This window comes from Salvelinus sp. IW2-2015, linkage group LG20, assembly GCF_002910315.2.
Source record: "Salvelinus sp. IW2-2015 linkage group LG20, ASM291031v2, whole genome shotgun sequence".
Taxonomy (NCBI): domain Eukaryota; kingdom Metazoa; phylum Chordata; class Actinopteri; order Salmoniformes; family Salmonidae; genus Salvelinus; species Salvelinus sp. IW2-2015.
In genome coordinates, this window is record NC_036860.1 from 45,890,222 (window position 1) to 45,907,062 (window position 16,841).

General features: G+C 42.7%; 1 protein-coding gene across 2 annotated transcripts in view; it reads left to right on the top strand.

Annotated features, from left to right (window-relative positions):
- LOC111980822 (Na(+)/citrate cotransporter) overlaps positions 1-16,642 on the top strand; it is a 28,286-nt gene extending 11,644 nt beyond the window's left edge. The window contains exons 8-12 of one of the 2 annotated variants that reach the window (XM_024011826.2): positions 11,055-11,164; positions 11,245-11,360; positions 11,469-11,630; positions 12,679-12,816; positions 13,032-16,642. In XM_024011826.2, coding sequence (XP_023867594.1) covers positions 11,055-11,164; positions 11,245-11,360; positions 11,469-11,630; positions 12,679-12,816; positions 13,032-13,172 — 667 coding nt within the window. In that variant the 3' untranslated portion in view covers positions 13,173-16,642. Of the gene's footprint in view, positions 1-11,054; positions 11,165-11,244; positions 11,361-11,468; positions 11,631-12,678; positions 12,817-13,007 lie in introns of both variants that reach the window. The other variant, XM_024011828.2, reaches the window with a different exon arrangement.
- The last annotated feature ends 199 nt before the right edge of the window (positions 16,643-16,841 follow it).

A 16,841-nucleotide genomic window follows, 5' to 3' on the forward strand; every position in this document is an offset into this window, starting at 1 on the left:
GCAATTGAACTGATTCCAGAGGCTGTTCCAAAACACAGCCGAAGGAAAATTGGTACTCARAGTGGACTTTTAGTCCGACTCAGTAGGCGCGCACACCACCCACCGCTTCCGAGTATATTACTCGCTAATGTTCAGTAATAATAAAGTTGACGAGCTCAGGGCAAGGATATCCTTCCAGAGAGACATCAAGGATTGTAACATACTCTGTTTCACGGAAACATGGCTCTCTCAGGATATACTGTGTCCGTTCAGCCAGTTCGGTTCTCAGTTCATCACGCAGACAGGAAAATATCTCTCTGGGAAGAAGAAGGACGGGGGTGTATGTTTCATGATTAACTACTCATGGTGTGATTGTGATAACATACAGGAACTCAAGTCCTTTTGTTCACCCAACCTAGAATACCGTACAATCAAATGCTGACCGTATTACCTCCCAAGAGAATTCACTTCGGTTATAGTCACAGCCGAGTATATTCCCCCTCAAGCCGATACCACGACGGCCCTCAAGGAACTACACTGGACTTTGTGCAAACTGGAAACCACATATCCTGAGGATGCATTTATTGTAGCTGGGGATTTTAACAAAGCAAATTTGAGAAAAAACGTTACCGAAGTTCTATCAACAGATTGACAGTAGTACTCGCGCTGCTAAAACACTCAACCACTGCTACTCTAACTTCCGGGATGCCTACAAGGCCCTCCCCCATCCAATCTTTGGCAAATCTGATCACGACTCGATTTTGCTCCTCCCTTCCTATAGGCAGAAACTCAAACAGGAAGTGCCCGTGCTAAGGACTATTCAACGCTGGTCTGATCAATCGGAATCCACGCTTCAAGATTGTTTTGATCACGCGGACTGGGATATGTTTTGGGTAGCCTCCATGGAACAACATAGACGAATACACTGATATGGTGACTGAGTTTATCAGGAAGTGTATAGGAGATGTTGTACCCATTGTGACTATTAAAACCTACCCTAACCAGAAACCGTGGACAGATGGCAGCATTCGTGCAAAACTGAAAGTGCGAACCATGACATTTAGCCATGGCAAGGTGACTGGGAATATGGCATAATACAAACAGTGTAGTTATTTCCTCCGTAAGGCAATCAAACAGGCAAAATGTCAGTATAGAGACAAAGTGGAGTCACAATTCAACGGCTCATACACGAGACATATGTGGCAGGGTCTACAGACAATCATGGACTACAAAGAGAGAACCAGCTATGTGGCAGGCACCAACGTCTTGCTTCTGGACAAGATAAACACCTTMTTCGCCCACTTTGAGGATAACACAGTGCCACCGACGTGGCCCGCTACCAAGAACTGTGGGCTCTCCTTCTCTGTGGCCAACGTGAGTAAAACTTTTAAGCGTGTTAACCCTCGCAAGGTTTCCGTCCCAGACGGCATCCCTAGCCGCATTCCTCAGAGCATACGCAGACCAGCTGGCTGGAGTGTTTATGGACATATTCAATCTCTCCCTATCCCAGTCTGTTGTCCCCCCCATGCCTCAAGATGACCATCATTTTTCCTGTACCCAAGAAAGCAAAATGAACTGAACTAAATGACTATCGCCCCGTAGCACTCACATCTGTCATCATGAAGTGCTTTAAGAGACTAGTTAAGGATCATATCACCTCTACCTTACCTGACACCCTAGACCCACTTCAATTTGATTACCGCCCCAATAGATCCACAGACAATGCAATCACCATCGCACTGCACACTGCCCTATCCCATCTGGAAAAGAGGAATACCTATGTAAGAATGCTGTTCACAGCTCAGAATTCAACACCATAGTACCCTCCAAGATCTTAAGCTTGAGGCCCTGGGTCTGAACMCCGCCCTGTGCAACTGGGTCCTGGACTTCTTGACGGGCCGCCCCTAGGTGGTGAAGGTAGGCAACAACACCTCCACTTCGCTGATCCTCAACATTGGGGCCCCACAAGGGTGCGTGCTCAGCCCCCTCCTATACTCCCTGTTCACCCATGACTGCGTGGCCCCGCACGCCTCCAACTCAATCATCAAGTTTGCAGATGAYACAACAGTAGCAGGCCTGATTACCAACAATGACGAGACAGCCTACAGGGAGGAGGTGAGGGCCCTGTGAATGTGGTGCCAGGAAAATAACCTCTCACCCAACGTCAACAAAACAAAGGAGCTGATCGTCGACTTCAGGAAACAGCAGAGGGAGCACCCCCCTATCCACATCGACGGGACCGCAGTGGAGAAGATGGAAAGCTTCAAGTTCCTTGGCGTACAGATCATTGAAATGATCCACCCGCACAGACAGTGTGGTGAAGAAGGTGCAAAAGTGCCTCTTCAACCTCAGGAGGCTGTCAAAATTTGGTTTGGCACCTAAAACCCTCACCAACTTTTACAGATGCACAATTGAGAGCATCTTGTCGGGCTGTATCACCTACTGGTACGGCAACTGCACCACCCGCAACCGCAGGGCTCTCCAGAGGGTGGTGCGGTCTGCCCAACGCATCACCGGGGGCAAACTACCTGCCCTCCAGGACACCTACAGCACCCGATGTCATAGGAAGGCCAAAAAGATAATCAAGGACAACAACCACCGGAGCCACTGCCTGTTCACCCCGCTATCATTCAGAAGGCGAGGTCAGTACAGGTGCATCAAAACTGGGGCCGAGAGACTGAAAAATAGCTTCTATCTCAAGGCCATCTCAAGACTGTTAAATAGCCATCACTAGCACATTAAAGGCTGCTGCATAATATACATAGACTTGAAATCACTGGYCACTTTAATAATTGAAACACTAGTCACTTCAATAATGTTTACATATTTTGCATTACTCATATGTATTTACTGTATTCTTTATTATTTGTATATTTTTGTTCAAGCTTTATAGAATGTACATAAATGTAAGTACTAAGATTTTACCGTATCCCAACCACCCTCCTTCCCTCCCTCCATACAACACATCCACCCAACCCCCAGTCCCTTCCCTACCTCTCCACCCTACCTCAGTCCACCCACCTTGATTCCCTCCCTCCCTCCCTCACATCCCATACCCTCCCTCAATTCTGTTCTCGAAAACAAAAATTCTACAGCAATATCGCAACAAATAAACATTCAACAATACAGGGGGGTGGGAATATACAAACAACTCAATACAGATTCAATATACAAAAACATAAATAAATAAATGATCAGTAAACCTTAGACAAACTTGCTTGGACTGGATCAAATCAAATCAAATTGTATTAGTCACACGCGTCGAATACAACAGGTGTAGACCTTACTGTGAAATGTTTACTTACGAGCCCCTAACCAGCAATGCGGTTGAAAAAAAATATTGATATGAATAAGAGATTTTTAAAAACAGCATTATAGCATTATATTGATGATAGTACCTATTATGTAATGACTTCTGGTAATGCCTACTGGGAAACCTTAAAGCATCTCATCAGAGGGGAGCCTCTGCAGGCCATTAAAATATTATATAAATGGTTGCCATTTTCTAACAAATGTATCATTGGAACCCCTAAGAGAAYACTTCATTTTCTCAAGCTTTAGGAAGAACATTACATCGTTGAGCCATTGAGAAGTAGAGGGTGGCTGAGCAGACTTCCACTGGAGATGAATTCTATGTCAAGCTAATAAGGATGTAAAAGCAACAATATCGGCATTTTTGGGGTCCAAGGAGAACAAGTCTTCTGGAATACCAAAAACAGCTTTCAAGGGACAAGGTTGCAGGTTAATTTCAAGCACCTCAGATAAAGTTTTAAAAATAGAATCCCAGTAATTTTGTAATTTAGAGCATTGAATGAACATGTGACTAAGGTCACATGGTGAGACATGACATCTATCACACTCATCATTTACATTTGGATATATGTCAGACAATCTGGATTTGGAAAAATGCACCCTATGTAAAACCTTAAATTGTATGAGACCAAGACGCGCACAATATGTAGTGGATCGTACTCTATCAATCGCCTCATCCCACCACTCCTGTGTAAATTCAACACCCATTTCCCGTTGCCAAGCAGATTTCATTTTGTTGGTGGAGTGTTTGTCCAATGACAAAATACACAAATAGATCTGAGAAATTACTGCTTTCTGTCGAGGTAAAAGAGTCAATATGCCATCCCAGGGTTGGCAAGGTGGAGCAGGGAAGCCAGAAAATTGGGAGGAGACACAATACCTAATTTGAAGGTAATGGAAAAAGTTAGATGGAGAGAGAGTATTTAGAGGCCAGGTTGGGAAAGCTATAAAAAAATTAGAAGGACTTAATACCTTTCCTTGTCCAGTAAGAGAAAGCATGATCTATTAGAGAAGCGGGGATAAGTGATTCTTATCAATAGGACCCATAGTAGATGCAGCAGAGAATTTAAAATGTTGTCGAAACTGGTACCAAATCTTAAGTGTGGAAAGCACTACAGGATTCCGAGTATAGCGAGAGGGGATGTTGGGAGAGAAGAGCAGAGTAAAGCAGGAAGAGAAGCAGAAATACAAGAAGGTGCCTCTAGGTGGCACCATGGGGTATCTGGAGCATGTAAACAGAATGGCAATTTCTGAAAGTTGGCTGCCCAGTAATAGTATAACAAGTTGGGTAGGGCCAACCCTCCACTAAACTTGCAGCTCTGAAGTAAAGATCTACTGACTCTGGGTACCTTTTCTCCCCAGATAAATGTTGCAACAGCCTGATTGATTGACTTTTAAAAAACACTTTGGTAAAAACAATGGGACAGATTGAAATAGATAAAGGAATTTGTGTAAACTGTTCATTTTTACAGAATCCTTACTATAAGTGATAGTGATAAGCTACCCCATCTCTGAAAATCAGTTTTCAWTTGCGCAAGAAGGGGAGCAAAGTTTGCAGAAAAAAGAGCATGTAATGAACGAGTTACGTTCACGCCAAGGTATTTGAAACCAGAGCGGCTAAGCTGAAATGGAAAGTCTGTCTGCTGGAGCTGTAGCGTTGCTGGATTGATTGGGAAGCACTCACTTTTCTGGAGATTCAGCTTGTAACTGGAGAAGGAGCCAAAGTTCACCATATTGAAAAGGATAGAATTTAAACAGGTTACAGGGTTATTTACATAGAGTAGCAAATCATCTGCATATAATGATAACCTATGTTCAACTCCTTCCCGTGTTACACCTTGGAAAGAGAAGTATGCCCGTAAAGCTACTGAAAGGGGCTCAATGGCGCCGGAAGATAATAAAGGGGACAGTGAGCAGCCTTGGCGTGTCCCACGTTCCAGGGCAAAATAATCCGAATGAGTGTCATTGGTACAAATACTGGGGAGATGTATGCAAGTAATGGAGCCATGAGCTAAATTTGTCCCCTAATCCAAATTTTTTAAGAACAGCAAATAGGTACTCCCACTCAATTCTGTTGAATGCATTCTCTGCGTCTAGGGAGATTACCACCTCAGGGGAGTTGGAGAACTGTTTAGAATAAATAATATTAAACAGCGTCCGATTGTAAATAAATTAATATCTGTCCTTTATAAAGCCGGTTTGTTCCTGCGATGTGAGTCCTGGTAAGACTACTTTCAGGCGCCTCGCTATCACCTTCGCCAGCACCTTTACATCCACATTAAGGAGTCTTAGGGGCCTAAATTAAGAACAGGAAGTGAAGGAGAAGCGCTATTGAAGCCTGTGTTGAACGAGCCTTGTTCAAGTGATGCGTTATACATAGATAAAAGTAAAGGGGCTAACTTGGTATAGAAAAGAACTCAGTTGGAAACCCATCAGGCCCTGGAGCCTTGCTGCTCTGCACTGACTTGTTAGACTGAATAACTTCTTCAAGGTTGAGAGGTGAATCAAGGTCATCTGCAGTTTGAGCCTCAACTGTGGGATTCTCCAGTTCACCCAAAAACGTTGTCATATTGGCAGTATCTGATGGAAGTTCAGACGTATACACGGAGGAATAGAAGGATTTGAAGGTGTCATTGATCCCCATAGGGTCAGACATCAAGCTATGAGAGGAATCTTTAATTTGGGGAATCAGACGGGTAGCAACACTGCGTTTTAATTGGTRTGCGAGCAGACGACTTGCCCTGTCACGATGTTCATAGTAGGTACCATGTGAATGCAATAGTAACCGTTCTGCATCTGTAGTGGACAAGAGATTGAATTCAGATTGTAAATTCAAGCGTTGCTTATATAGCTCTGGAGATGGCGTCAGGGCATATTGATTTTCTAAGTCAAGGATGGYTTTAGAGTTCTTCTAGTTTAGCTTTCCGAGTTTTGTTTAAATGAGAAGAATAAGAAATAATGTATCCTCTAAGATAAGCCTTAAGTGATTCCCCAAGATCAATAGAAGTGGAGATAACGTTACAGAAGTCTGCATCAGACAGGAGAAGAGAGGAGTACGGGTTTGTCCTGATAGGACTATGTCGAGGGCTAAAGGTCCATGGTCAGAAATTACAATGGTTAAATATTCAGAAGAGTTGACATTTGGAAGTAACTTATGATCAATAAAGAAATAGTCAATATGAGAAAAAGAATGGTGTACATGTGAAAAGAAASAATACTCTCTTGCCTGGGGTTTCTGAAATCTCCAGGGATCTGTACACCCATTCTGAACTATAAAACCTCAGAAGGACTTTGACATAGCAGAAGGAGACATAGCTCTGGGGTTGGAGCGGTCTAAAGCYGGGCTAATAACACAATTCAGATCCCCGCCAAATATCAAAAGATGGGTGTTCAGAGAAGGGATTTTCCCTAGCAACCCATTKGCAAATTCAACATCATCAAAATTGGGAGCATATACATTGACCAATACTACCGGTGTGTGCCAAATGGTGCCAGTTATGATTAAATATCTCCCATGACTGTCTGAAATAACATTAGTAGTAGAGAAATGTATTATTTTACTAACCTATATTGCAACCCCTCTGGCTTTGGTGTTAAAGTCTGAATGGAAAACCTGACTAAACCTGGAGTTTTGTAGCCTTGAGTGATATTTAATGTGTAAATGGGTCTCTTGTAAAACATACCACATCTGCTTTTAGCTTTTTCAAATGAGAGAAGACCCTAGACCTCTTGACAGGATTGTTCATTGCCTTAGTATTCCAAGATACAAACTTTATAGGATTAGGCCTACCTATTCCCATAATACTATTATTAGTGTTGTTAGCCATCTAAAATATTGAAATGAAAAAGGTGTGAAAACATATCAAGCATTTGCAAAGGTAACAGAGAAAACTGATGAAAAAATCAAAGCAAAAAAAAAGGAACGAAAAAGGCACAACTTCGGTGTAACGGAATTCTTCGTCCTCCTCTGACGAGGAGTAAGAAACGTCGGGCCAAGATGCAGCGTGGTGAGTATCCATTTTAATATGAATACTTGAAACAAACAAAATAACGAATAAACGAACGAAGACGAAACAGTCCCGTAAAGTGACAACACAAACACAGGAACACAGTAACAGGAACAATCACCCACAACCCACAATACAAAACAGGMTACCTAAATATGGCTCCCAATCAGAGACAACGAAAAACACCTGCCTCTGATTGAGAACCATATCAGGCCAAACACATAGAAATAGACAAACTAGACAAACAACATAGAATGCCCACTCAGATCACACCCTGACCAAACRAAACATAKAAACATACAAAGCAAACTATGGTCAGGGCGTGACATTCGGTGCATATAAACAAAAAACCTTACTATCCTAACGCCGAGACTCCATAGCACCAGTAGTGAAATACATTCGAAAAGGCATTCACAAAACGGTAAAGCAGGTCAACAGATAACCAAAACAAACACCCCATAACAGTGAAACGGAACTGTCCTGACTCAGGGAGTCTTCAATCAGTGCAACACGTACAATGTGTCTGAAGGATGGCCAAATAAGTGTCCCACAGTATGTTACCCTGTTACAAAAAAGAAAAGGGGCAGAGTGTGTTTACATGTACGAATGATCAATGGGGCGAAATAAAGTGGTGAAAAGTCCTTCAGTAAGTGTCTAGATGAAAAAAAAAAAAATGAAAGAAAGCTCGGCAAAGGCTTGGAATTGTAGCCATGCATTACTATGCTAGCCATCTAGCCAAATAAAAAGGACCTCCCAAATGTGTAGCTTAAATGACAACCACACAAGACAGTATTAGTCATTTTTATCAGAGTTCAATAACGTTAGTGTTCAATGTGCAGACGAGCAGGGAAGCGGAGTGAGAATTTCACTTTCTTCTGATGAATTTTATGTTTCACATCGAGGAATTTAGCTCTTTTCTTGGCGACATTTGAGCTGAGGTCAAGAAAGATGAACACCTTGCGTCCGCAGAAGTGTAGCTGGTCTTTGCCCTGCCTCTGGAGGATGCGCTCCTTGTCACAGTAGTAGTGAAAACAGACAATAAACACTCTGGAGTTGTCGTCTCCACCCACAGGGGAGGGGCCAATGCGGTGGGCTCTATCCAGCTTCGGGGGTGATGGATCGATGGTCGGACACCAGCACATCCGTGAAGAATTCTGACATGAACTTAAATAAGTTCCCTCCTTCACGTTTCTCTGGTATACCAACAACACGAAGATTGCAACCGCGAGAACGGGATTACAGGTCATCGGTTTTGTCAATCAGCTTTCGGTTTTCGGAGCTCAGACGGGCGACCGTTTTCTCGAGTGCTACTATGCGGTCACTGTAGTCACACAGGTCATATTCAAAGCCGTCAATTTGGTGGCCTTGTTCATCCGCAGTGGCTCGGACACCATCCAGGACAGCGGAGAAGGGGGCCAGAGCAGCATCGATGGCAGTTTTGAGCTGAGTGGACAGGGTAGCTGTAATTTCCGAGACCAGAACCGTACGGAGGTTCTGAAGATCTGTGGGGAGTGTGACCGCATGAGGCTCTGTAACAGTTGGATTGGAGTTGCCGCCATTACCATTCACGTTTGCCATCGCGGTTGAAACGTTAGTTACAGGTCTTCTGCTCCTCAGTCGTGTGACATTTGAATCAAAAAGGTAACTTACGAACTCACCAATGAAATATGATATGTAAGAAAGTGGAATGCAAAGTGCAAATTTGGAAAACTTAACTAATGCGTAGGAACCTCTTCCACGAGCTTCTTCTCTATACACATGCTAAACCAAAACTCCGTATTTACTGTACTCTATCCTATTTTACTGTATCTTAGTCTATGCCGCTCTGACATTGCTCATCCAAATATTTATATATTCTAAATTCCCTTCCTTTACTTTCGATTGTGTGTATTGTTAGAAATTACTTGTTAGATATCACTGCACTGTTGGAGCTAGAAACACAAACATTTTGCCACACACGCAATAACATCTGCTAAACACGTGTATGTGACAAATAATATTTGATTTGAAATTCTGTACAATGACGGAAATATGACTAAAACATTGAAAACTTCATAAGGAAACAAATACTGTACTCACAGTTCTTGCATTCACACACAGTAAAGGATACAACTGTTAGAATAGCTAATGTTAGAAAACCGGAGATTCTCTGCAGAGCCACAAACTATAATTTAATGACGCTAGGGGTCAGATTTTTATTTTATTTAAATAACGTTCCCAAGGTAAACKGACTATTTCTCAGGTCCAGATCGTAGAATATGCATATAATTTACAGATTAGGATAGAAAACACTCCAAAGTTTCCAAAACTGTCAAAATATTGTTTGTGAGTATAACAAAACTGATTCTGCAGGCGAAAACCTGAGGAAATCTAACCCRGAAGTGATTTTYTTTWWWTWWATCTGTGTTTCCTTGCCCGTCTTTCTTCCATTTAAAGGGGTATCAACCAGATTCCTTTTCCAATGGCTTCCTCAGGCTGTGACCAGGCTTTAGACATAGTTTCAGGCTTTTATTTTGAAAAATTAGTGAGATTTTTCAAAACTAGTCAGGTGTCCTTTGATTAGTTCCTGCGCGCGAGAGGGGTAGCTCTCCATTTTCTTTCTCTCTTTTATTGAATAGGTTACGGTCCGGTTGAAATATTAGCGATTATGTTTGTTAAAAACAACCTGAGGATTGATTATAAAAAACATTTGAACAAAAATAACATTTATTGTGTAACTGGGAGTCTCGTGAGTGCAAACATCCGAAGATTATCAAAGGTAAGCGATTAATTTTATTGCTTTTCTGACTTTCGTGACCATGCTAATTTGGGGCTAGCTGTTCTAGCATTGATTGATACACTCACAAAAGCTTGGATTGCTTTCGCTGCAAATAATATTTTCAAAATCTAACACGATAGGTGGATTAACAACAAGCTAAGCTGTGTTTTAGTATATTTCACTTGTGATTTCATGATTATAAATATTTTTAGTAATATTTTTGAATTTTATACGTTTGGGAATTTTCTTCTGCCTTTCAGGACCGGAACGAGGCTGTAGTTTTCTGAATATAACGCGCAACCCAAATGGCGTTTTTTTGTTATAAAAGTAATATTTATCGAACAAAAAGAACATTTATTGTGTAACTGGGAGTCTCGTGAGTGCAAACATCCGAAGATTATCAAAGGTAAGCAATTCATTTTATTGCTTTTTTGACTTTCGTGACCATGCTAACTTGGGGCTAGCTGTTCTAGCATTGATTGATACACTCACAAAAGCTTGGATTGCTTTCGCTCCAAAGCATATTTTCAAAATCTGACACGATAGGTGGATTAACAACAAGCTAAGCTGTGTTTTGGTATATTTCACTTGTGATTGCATGATTATAAATATTTTTAGTAATATTTTGCGCCCTGCAATTCAGCGGTTGTTTAGGAAAATGATCCCGCTAAAGGGATCCGTAGCACAGAGAAGTTAATTAAGAAAACAGTTATAATAGGATACTAATACAATAGGGTTGCCAATAGGAAAAAAGTAGTCCAATAGCATTCCAATAGGATTCTGATAGAGGTGACACAAAATCCTATAGGATCTAATAGGATTACTTTTGATTTCCAATAGGAAAAAAGTAGTCCAACGGGATTCCAATATGATTCTGATAGAGGTGAAACAAAATATTATAGGATTGTGAGAATCCTACACGATTCCGTTGGAAAAATCACAAATCCTATAGGATTGTTTTACTAGGGCCTTACCTTCCAACCATCCAACCTCTCCAGGTTTGTGACTGATGCAACAGTGGCAGTGTTTGTTGCCGTGCTGTTGTTCGTCTTGCCCTCTGAGCCCCCCCGCTACCTCTGCTTCTGGAGAACACAGAGCTTTGACACAGGTGAAACACACACACATACACACACACACACACACACACTGTAGACATTGCTTGACATGTGTGTGCCCCTCTCCCCTCAGAGCCCCCCCGCGGCCCCACCCCTGCCCTGCTGACCTGGCAGGTGACCCAGATGAAGATGCCCTGGAGCATTGTACTGCTGCTAGGAGGAGGCTTCGCTCTGGCTAAGGGCAGCGAGGTGTGTTTGTGTGTGTAACCTTGAGTGTGTATGTGCATGTGTGCATGCTTGCGTGCGTGCATGGGTCTGTGCATGTGTATAAGCTTGAATGTGTGTGTACCCATCCAGGTGTCTGGTCTGTCGCGGTGGCTGGGTGATCAGATGATACCTCTCTGCTCCATCCCTCCCTGGGCCATCGCAGTCATCCTCTGTCTCCTCACCGCCATCTTCACTGAGTGTGCCAGCAACGTGGCTACCGCTACACTCTTCCTGCCCATCCTAGCCTCCATGGTACACCCACCCACACTCAACCAACCACACACACACACTTCTCTCTCTCCCCCTCTCGCTCGCTCGCTCACACACACAAACACACTCGATTGCTCTCTCATACTGGGATCAAGTTTCCTTTTGATAAAATTGGATTGTACTGAATAGAGCTGGTCAATAGGGGATCTGAGCCAGGCCTACTACTGAAGAGTCTCTCAGAGAGCGAAAGAGAGAATGTACGAAGGAAAGAGATAAGCAAATAGCGAGAGAAGACAGAGGGAAAGAGATGAATGAGTGAAAAAGTCAACTCAGAGGGCCTCCCGGGTGGCGCAGTGGTCTAGGGCACTGCATCGCAGTCTCTGGGTTCGCGCCCAGGCTCTGTCGCAGCCGGCCGCGACCGGGGGGTCCGYGGGGTGACGCACAATTGGCCTAGCGTCGCCCGGGTTAGGGAGGGTTTGGCCGGTAGGGATATCCTTGTCTCATCGCGCTCCAGCGACTCCTGTGGCGAGCCGGGCGCAGTGCGCGCTAACCAAGGTAGCCAGGTGCACAGTGTTTCCTCCGACACATTGGTGTGGCTGGCTTCCGGGTTGGAGGCACGCTGTGTTAAGAAGTAGTGCGGCTTGGTTGGGTTGTGCTTCGGAGGACGCACGGCTTTCGACCTTCGTCTCTCCCGAGCCCGTACGGGAGTTGTAGCGATGAGACAAGATTGTAATTACTAGCGATTGGATACCACGAAAATTGGGGAGAAATTCAAGAAAGAGAAAAAAAAGAAAAAAAAAGTCAACTCAGAGAGAGAGAGCGCGAGAGAGAGAGAGAAAACAAGACAGGTTATTTACACTAATAGGTCACATTAGAGGCCAGACATTGAGACTGTAGCAGCACTGTGTGTAGAGCTCTCAGCTCTGTTCATTCAGTGACGAGAATCTTTGATAACTGAGCCAACACAGAGCCACACACACGTTCATTCATCCTATTCACATCCACATCACAGGATAATAGGCTACTAATTGTGCATGTACTCATATGTGTGCATGCATGTGCTTGCTAATATGTGTGTGTTCTATTGCAGTCCCAGTCCATAGGAGTGAACCCACTGTATGTGATGGTACCCTGTACCCTCAGTGCCTCCTTTGCCTTCATGCTGCCTGTCGCCACGCCTCCTAACGCCATCGTGTTCTCTTATGGATACCTGAAGGTGTCGGATATGGTGAGAGCCCAACTTTTGACCTCTGCTTCTATAGGTACCTACTATACAGTAGGAAGTATGAATAATAAGTGAATGTACTGTATGTTGGCATATATTTCACCCTACCACCCCACTGCAAATCTGAACCTCCTCCTCGCACCGTATTCTTCATCCACCTTCACCACCATCCCCTCAACCTACCACCACCTCAGCTTTAACCCCTCTCTCTCCTCTAGGTTAAGACAGGTATAGTGATGAACATCCTTGGGATCCTGTGTATCACTCTGGCCATTAACAGCTGGGGTAGAGCCATTTTCAACCTGGACACCTTCCCCTCCTGGGCCAACTCCACCGCTAACATCACTACAGGAGGATGAGGTGGGGGACATGACAGCATCATATGCCCCTGTACTGCATTACCACTGCTACCGATGCCAAAAAGGGGATGAGGGAGGAGGAGGAACGGGGAGTATTATCAAGAGACCACTGACAACCCTCACTGGGGCAACATGGGAACACTGGTTTACTGGTTTATTATCAGTGTATTATATACTTATTTTGTACAGATAATATTATTATACTATATAGTAATGAGGGAGCCTTAGAGAACTCGGATGATAAATAACTTGTAAAAGCCAAGACACGCTGTAATACTGTAACTTATATTTGTATTAATGGCAATATTGTGATATCAATTGATATTAAATAAATATATTATATTACATAAAATTACAGTGCCTTTGGAAAGTATTCAGAACCCTTGACTTTTTCCACATTTTGTTATTACAGCCTTATTCCTCATCAATCTACCCACAATAACCCATAATGACAAAGCAAAAACAGGCTCAGAAAATGTTGCTAATATATTAAAATAAAAAACGGAAATATCACATTTACATAAGTATTCAGACCCTTTACTCAGTACTTTGTTGAAGCACCTTTGGCAGCGATTACAGCCTCGAGTCTTCTTGGGTATGATGCTAAAAGCTTGGCACATCTGTATTTGGGGAGTTTCTCCCATTCTTCTCTGCAGATCCTCTCAAGCTTTGTCAGGTTGGATGGGGAGCGTCGCTGCACAGCTATTTTCAGGTCTCTCCAGAGATGTTCGATCAGGTTTAAGGTCGAGCTCTGGCTGGGCCACTCAAGGACATTCAGAGACTTGTCCCGAAGGATCTCATCAAGGATCTCTCTGTACTTTGCTCCATTCATCTTTGCCTTGATCCTGACTAGTCTCCCAGTCCCTACCGCTGAAAAACATCCCCATAGCATGATGCTGCCGCCACCATGTTTCACCGTAGGGATGGTGCCAGGTTTCCTCCAGATGTGACGCTTGGCATTCAGGCAAAAGAGTTCCATCTTGGTTTCATCATACCAGAGATTCTTATTTCTCATGGTCTGAGAGTCTTTAGGTGCCTTTTGGCAAACTCAATGTGGGCTGTCATGTGCCATTTACTGATTAGTGGCTTCCGTCTGGCCATAAAGGCCTGATTGGTGGAGTGCTGCAGAGATTGTTGTCCTTCTGGAAGGTTCTCCCATCTCCATAGGGGAACTCTAAAGCTCTGTCAAAGTGACCATCAGGTTCTTGGTTATCTCCCTGACCAAGGCCCTTCTCCCCCGATTGCTCAGTTTGGCCGGGCGGACAGCTCTAGGAAGAGTCTTGGTGGTTCCGAACTTCTTCCATTTAAGAATGATGGAGGCCACTGTGTTCTTGAGGACCTTCAATGCTGCAGATATGTTTTGGTACCCTTCCCCAGATCTGTGCCTCGACACAAACCTGTCTCGGAGCTCTACGGACAATTCCTTCGACCTTATGTCTTGGTTTTTGCTCTGACATGCACTGTCAACTGTGGGACCTTATATAGTCAGGTGTGTGCCTTTCCAAATCATGTCCAATCAATTGAATTTACCAAAGATGGACTCCAGTCATGTTGTAGAAACATCTCAAGGATAATCAATGGAAACAGGATGCACCTGAGCTCAATATCGAGTCTCAAAGCAAAGGGTCTGAATACTTATGTTGATAAGGTTTTTCTGTTTTTGTATTTATTACATTTGCAAACATTAATTAAAACCTGTTTTTGCTTTGTCATTACGGGTTGTGTGTGGATTGCTGAGGATTAAATTTGTTTTATCCATTTTGGAATAAGGCTGTAACTTAACAAAATGTGGAAGAAGTCAAGGGGTCTGAGTACTTTCCTTAGGCACTATGATAAATGCTTTTCAGTAAGTGTAATAACCAATTTAGCTAAAAACCTGGTTGCCTCTGCCAGGAAGCTGACAATCTTCCAGCAAGACAATAACCCCAAGCACATATCAAAATCAACAAGGAAATTGTTAATTGACAACAAAATCTACAATTTGCAATGGCCATTTCAGTCTCCAGACTTTGAAGAGGGCAGTCCATAAGCGCAGACGGAGGACATCAAGGATCTGAAAAGATTCTGTATGGAGTAATGGTCTAAGATCCCTCCCAATGTGTTCTCTAATCTCATAAAACATTTTAGAAAAAGGTTGTGTCATTATCCTTGCAAGGGTAGGGTGCTGCAGTACTTAAAACAGAGCCAATAATATATTTATTACTTGTTAAAATAAATCTGAGCAATTGTATTAGTATAAAATAAGTCAAAATGTGAGCATACAATATAGCTCAGTATTTGTATAATATATTGTATAGTCTATTTTGCTAATCTTTATCAAGGTAGAAAATAATTGTGGACCCCGCTGTACAGTATATGCCATGCATTACAACAGGTCTTCAAACACACATATGGTGGGTAGTGACAGGGAGCGTATTCCTCCACACACGAAATCCTGCTGGACAGGATGAAGTCCACCAACACCAAAAGATAACAGTTCTGAGAACATGACTGACTACACAAAAAAACCTGTATCAATCTCATACTGACAGTCTTCATTCAACAAATATCAAGTGTATTTCATCTTTCCCCTCCCAGTTAAATCATTCAACCAAAGCATCCAATAACTTAAAATATGTTTTGTAATTCAGAGGATTGTGAGAACAGGAGGGTGCATTGAACTATGGCCCTCTGTCTGGGGCAGGTTGAGTTGTGGGAACAGTGACATTTCTGCTCAGCAGGGGGCCAGAGACATGAGCATTATAGCCCTTATAGTATCAATCAAGCTAAAACATATAACCAGGACCCCAGGATGATAAATGCTGCCTTATTTCCATGATACCCATGTCTACACGCGGAGGCATCATGCCCATAGTGCCCACCATGCCCCCTCAGATTTCATCTGTTCAAAAAACACATGCAAAAGATTTGTTTCTCTATAATACTAATAGCCACCTAGCAATTTTATGAAGTTGGCTTTCGCTAGCCCAGATAGGTTTGCAATCTCCCAACTAGCTACCAATTAAACATTTCACGCTATTAATCAAGAGTAGCTAGCTAGTCTAACTGATTTAGCTAGCATGCCTGCTGGCAAGGTTGGTAGACATTAGAAAATTAAGCAATAACTAAATAAAAGACTCCTTTCAAACTGTGTTTTTAAAGAAAGGACTTTCCAGCCAGTGATCCCAGTTGATTGGTGTTTATTTTGACAATAAGACAAGGAAGCACATTAGATGTGCAGGACAACAGTATGTTGATGGCTGTAGATTCTTGATTTGTCATTTGCATGTCAATATCAGACTGGGTATTTTGTAAACATAACCATGACCAAAATACAATACATGTAAGTACCTGACGATAAGACACAAGGAAGCACATTAGATGTGCAGTATAAACAGTGTTGATGTTTGTAGATTTGCATTTCATCTGTTAGCATGGAAATAACTGAATTAGCAGGTAGCTAATGTGACCATTAAAATTATAACATTCTAGCTAACTCATTCTTACTATCACGCTGGTATAAAGGATTTGGAGACAGGCGCAGGAATACATAATTGTTTTTTTTTAATACACTAAAAACAAACACGTATACAAAACACTGGGACGTATACAAAACACTGGGACATACCCAAACAAAAGAGCGAGGGTAAACCTCATAGAATGACACAGGACAAGACCCGTAATGCAAAA